This window comes from Lactuca sativa, chromosome 7, assembly GCF_002870075.4.
Source record: "Lactuca sativa cultivar Salinas chromosome 7, Lsat_Salinas_v11, whole genome shotgun sequence".
Taxonomy (NCBI): Eukaryota; Viridiplantae; Streptophyta; class Magnoliopsida; order Asterales; family Asteraceae; genus Lactuca; species Lactuca sativa.
In genome coordinates, this window is record NC_056629.2 from 179267258 (window position 1) to 179271982 (window position 4725).

Below are 4725 nucleotides of genomic sequence, written 5' to 3' on the forward strand. Positions count from 1 at the left end.
AAATAAATAAATAAAAACTGTGTTATGTAAAAGATGAACACAAAAAATAGAGAATAAAAAACTAGATAAATAAAAAAAGAAATGTATGTTATTAATATAGTTAATATAATAATAAAAGAAACGGTTAGTAAAAAAAATAAAATAAAAATAAAAAAGACATTTGCATCAAGTAAAGAAAATAAAACAAAAACATGGTTGGGCAATAAAAAAAAAACAAGAAAAAAAAAAGGGTACATGAAAGAACAAAAAAAAAAAACTATTAAGAAAAAAAATAAATAAATAAATAAATAAAAAAAGCGGACTAGAATGAATGGGGTAATTTTTGCCATTTGATTAAAAATAGAAGGGCAAACAGTGAAAAAAAAAAGATCACAAAATGGAATTACCTGTGTGTAACACGAGAATATTGATGGGAATTTGTGATAAAGTTTCATGTGTCAACACTAATCATGGGAAATAGTTAAAATTAGAATGGTAAAAAAACCTTCAATTCTATTAAATTAAAATAAAATAAATAAATAAAAATCAAACAAATAATTTGATCGTAGTGGATGGGAGTTCTGTTTAAGATTTTGGATTCCCAAAAAGCGACGAACTACGAAAATTCGGGTATACGATTCATGAATGTCGAGGCGAGGCATCAATTAACTAAGATCTGATCCAGCCATCCGAAAACTTCTAACTACCGATGTTTCGCGTTTTGAAGAACTTCCCTCTCAAAGGCGTCACCAACTGTCGATGGATGACCACCACCACCGTAATGAGTTTCGGAGACGGTAGCCATGGTGCTCTTGGCTTACCAATCTCCGTCACCGGAATCAATTCCGACGCCTACGAACCCACTCCAATCTCAGCCCTACCTCCCGATGTTTCCAGCATCGCCGCCGGTCACTACCACTCTCTCGCCGTTACTTCCCAAGGCCACCTCTGGTCTTGGGGTCGCAATGCCGAATCACAACTTGGTCGGAACCTTGATTCCCCTAGGTACAATTTCACTTTTCACCTATTTTCATTTTCATTTTCATTTCTCTCTCTATTTACTACAATCTACTAGCTAGCTATTTTGGAGAAAAAAAATCTAGCATATTCTGTAACAATCCTAACATTGTATGCTGTTTCTTTTTCTCTTTTCTTATTAAGTATGAATAAATCGGTGAATGTTACTAGCCAAGGGCTTTTATGGAAATAAAATCTAGAACATTAACACTGTTCAATTTTTGTAACAGAGAAACATGGATTGAACCAAAAAGAATAGATGGATTAAGTGATGTAAAATCTGCATTTGCCTCTGGTGTTGTTTCTGCAGCTATTGGAATCGACGGGTGTATATGGATTTGGGGGAAATCAAAACGGGGTCAATTAGGTCTTGGAATCGGAATCACAGAAGCCATTCATCCAACCAAAATAAAAGCTCTTTCAAAAGAAGAGATAATTAAGGTGTGGAATCACTAATCAGACTTTCAGTAACAGATATTATCATCTGATAGATTGTAATGAACAAACAGGTGTCATTTGGATGGGGACACGCTCTTGCACTTACTAAAGATGGAAAGTTATTCGGTTGGGGTTATTCAGCTGATGGTAGATTAGGAAAGAGAGAAATTACAGGTGTGTCCCCACTCGATTCTGTAAACAATTTGTCAAAGCTTGAAGATGCTGAAAAAGTAGTATTGGAAGCTATGAGTAAAGAGAATGATATGCCTATCATATGGGAGCCATGTTTGATTAATGAATTAAAAGGTGTTGAAGTTGCTGACGTGTCATGTGGACTTGACCACACCTTGGTTCTTTTACGTAAGTCTAGGACTAATATCAGTTAAATACAGTACAACCTGTTATGTCATGTCTCATTTGCCAGATACCATCTCCAATCTATTATACTATTTTTTACACCAAAATGATAAAAAAAAATGTTCTTGATTTAGGTGATGGAACTTTATTAAGTGGTGGAAGCAATGTATATGGGCAATTGGGAAGATCAACTCAAGATTTGGAGTTTCTTCCTGTTGACATAAGTGTCCACCCTGTTTCAATTTCTTCAGGGCTAGGGCATTCTTTAGCTATATGCCAGATTCCATCTGCAGAAGGTGGTGAAGGTATCTCAGGAGTGTTTTCATGGGGTTGGGGGCAAAATTGTCAACTTGGAAGAGAAGGTCCAGGGAATATTCCGTTGCTTGTGGATGGGCTTTTAGGGGAAAAGCCCGTATCAGTGTCGGGTGGGCGGGTCCACTCCATTGTCCTCACGGATAATGGAGAGGTTTTTTCTTGGGGGTGTGGGAGAAGTGGGAGGCTTGGGTTGGGTAGTTCCATTGATGAACATGAACCAATGGTGGTTGAGTTTTCAGAAGATACAAATGTTTTGCAAGTTGTTTCAGGGTTTGATCATAATTTGGTCTTAACTAGTTGAGTGATAGATAATTTTGTTGTGTATTATTTGTATTTATGAATGCATTTCATATATGAAATTGAAAAGATGTATCTTAGTTGCTAATCAGATGAATGCTTACAAGTTACAACATTGTGGTTTTGTGATATTCATTCATGAATCTTGATTTGTAAATCCAAAAGCTCAAAAGTTTTCAGGGCTATCATCTAATTGCTTCTCATCTTCAATGTCCACCTCCAATATCTCCTGAAAACAACCATTTCCGCCATTGTTATAACCATAGATGAAGAATGTTACAAGATTGAAATGGAATAAGCTTACTGGAATCCTCTCTTTCAGATAGTTTCCAAGTCTAGCTAAAACAAGAGAACGTTCATGCCAGAATCGACCTTTGAGTCTAATCTTCACAAATGGTCCATCTACTTCAGCTAGTTCTGCAACTCCTGTTTTCATAGATTCATTTTCGTTTTGTTTCAATAAGGTAATGAAATCAATGGAGGAAACTGGAAGGTAAACCGAAATGGAAAAGTAGGTCACCTGTCATTCCTACTGATGCATCGAATAAGTGTGAAAACTGCACAAAATCAGAACGAATTTAGGGTTTTAGACGTTATGGATATGAAATTTTGATTGATTAATGAGACTAAAACTTGCCTTTGTTCTAGCGTCGTCTAAAACGAGCTTGACATTGTCTTCGGTTAGATCAAGTGATGCAGAAATAGTGGTGAATCTACGGATAACCGGAGGTGATCTCGGAACCCTAATTTGCCTACGCAGCGTAATGAACTGCTTCAGATTTGAGGATACGGTGTTCACGTTAATGGAGGTCCGACCATGGTGGAAGTTAAAACATTGATGCGGTGGTATCAGGCGGCGGTGGTGTTGATAAACGCCGTGAACAAGGTTTGAGGCCATCTTCTCTCTGACACCTGATGTGGTGTTGCAAATTTGTGCCTGTTTGTTGTCCACTCGTTTCTGTTAGTGTAATGTGGGACATCTCTATCCAAATTCCAAATTGAGTTTGGGTAAAGAACATCTAAGGCCCAAGTCTTTCTATTGGTTGCCTAGCTGCAACTACCACCTGCCACCACGACAGCCGCCGTGAGCCACCGCTGCAGATGTAGATTGTCGTCAAGGTTCAAGCTGAAAGGGGCAATTGAGAAATGCAGTAAATTGATAACAACGATGATGATCTGAACAAAAATTGGGCTTCTCTTACACGACCTACGTGGATTGTCACTAATGGCGATTCCTAACCTGAAACCACTGAATTTTTCTTCAGCCATGGAATTTAAGCCATCGGAGGTCGGAACTACTACGGCGACGGTTGTTTTTGTCTGAAAGTACGATGTGATCTACAGAGTACGGACTAACAGTTTCTGGAAATTATACACTGATTAAAAATAATTATGGATATATTATGGTAGTTATATTTATTTTAATTCATTAAATAAATATTTAAAAGAAAAACACATAGATAGCCTTTTCTTATAAGGAAAATGATATATAAACACTGACATTTTTTTTAAAAAAAAATCGGTTTTAAGCTCATCTTTAGGTGTGTTATCACCAAAAGTTTTGTATATTTTTATATACAAAATGCATAAACAAAAACAAATGATAAATATTTTTTTCTTAGATCATAAAAAATTGTATTTTTTTTCTTTAAATTTGTATTTCTTGCATATTTTTGTATATATATAATCAGTAAATAATAAATATGTATTTATACTTCAAAAAACATATTACTTTTTTATAAATAAATGATAAATATGTATTTATTATTAAAAATACATAAAAAAAATATGTATTTATAAGAACACAACCAAAAACAAAATTTACAAAGTACATTACCATTTAAGAATCTTCAAATAAAGTATATTACCACTTCAACCATTTTAGAATCTTCAAAGAAAGTATATATTACCACAAGGTAATGTACGAAGTATATTACCATTTCACCCATAATAAAGAAAAGTACATCATCATTTCAATCACGAAAACAGTTAGCAATTCATGAAGTTCATTACCTCAACCGATAAAAAACAACAATTACCATTAAACACAATAAAAAACAGTCCAACAAACAATTACCGTTGAAAATCAAATTAATAGACACACAAGGTAACCAACAAATAATAGTAAAAATTATATATCGATTAGTTGCGAATAATAGATCCAAGTATTATTAATATATTTACCAAGTTTTGTCCATAAACCAGATCTATCATTCTCGATTAGATCTGATTATAAGAAATGTAGAAGAAAAATGTTCTGTTGTTGGACGAAATTAAACACAAGATAGAAAAGTAAAACCAACATGATCTGATTATAAGAAA

At 34.5% G+C, this 4725-nt stretch overlaps 2 protein-coding genes across 3 annotated transcripts; one reads left to right on the forward strand and one right to left on the reverse strand.

Moving 5' to 3' along the window:
* The first annotated feature begins 547 nt into the window (after positions 1–547).
* LOC111914519 (ultraviolet-B receptor UVR8) lies at positions 548–2494 on the forward strand. The gene is made up of 4 exons (XM_023910256.3): positions 548–984; positions 1227–1437; positions 1506–1794; positions 1926–2494. Exons 1-4 carry the CDS (start codon positions 689–691, stop codon positions 2405–2407), a joined length of 1278 nt encoding a protein of 425 aa, XP_023766024.1. The 5' UTR covers positions 548–688; the 3' UTR covers positions 2408–2494.
* On the reverse strand, positions 2415–3760 carry LOC111914537 (uncharacterized). 2 transcript variants are annotated; one of them, XM_023910266.3, is made up of 5 exons: positions 3644–3703; positions 3041–3529; positions 2924–2960; positions 2708–2829; positions 2415–2632 (listed from the first exon to the last, which is right to left on the reverse strand). In XM_023910266.3, the coding sequence occupies exons 2-5, from the start codon at positions 3299–3301 to the stop codon at positions 2570–2572; spliced, it is 483 nt and encodes a 160-aa protein (XP_023766034.1). In that variant the 5' UTR covers positions 3302–3529; positions 3644–3703; the 3' UTR covers positions 2415–2569. The 2 variants fall into 2 exon arrangements, with proteins under 2 accessions (XP_023766034.1, XP_042752192.1); XM_042896258.2 differs by having other exon boundaries at positions 2415–2629; positions 3041–3760.
* Between the last annotated feature and the right edge of the window lie 965 nt (positions 3761–4725).

What these genes read in the sequence shown, in the direction of transcription:
- LOC111914519 (XM_023910256.3), top strand. Translation starts at nt 689, where the DNA reads ATGTTTCGCGTTTTGAAGAACTTCCCTCTCAAAGGCGTCACCAACTGT. An exon ending in CAAAAGAAGAGATAATTAAG is followed by an intron (nt 1,438 to 1,505) that starts GTGTGGAATCAC and finishes ATGAACAAACAG; the next exon opens with GTGTCATTTGGATGGGGACA. An exon ending in CCACACCTTGGTTCTTTTAC is followed by an intron (nt 1,795 to 1,925) that starts GTAAGTCTAGGA and finishes TTCTTGATTTAG; the next exon opens with GTGATGGAACTTTATTAAGT.
- LOC111914537 (XM_023910266.3), bottom strand. Translation starts at nt 3,301, where the DNA reads ATGGCCTCAAACCTTGTTCACGGCGTTTATCAACACCACCGCCGCCTG. An exon ending in TAGACGACGCTAGAACAAAG is followed by an intron (nt 2,961 to 3,040) that starts GCAAGTTTTAGT and finishes GATTTTGTGCAG; the next exon opens with TTTTCACACTTATTCGATGC. An exon ending in TGCATCAGTAGGAATGACAG is followed by an intron (nt 2,830 to 2,923) that starts GTGACCTACTTT and finishes CTATGAAAACAG; the next exon opens with GAGTTGCAGAACTAGCTGAA.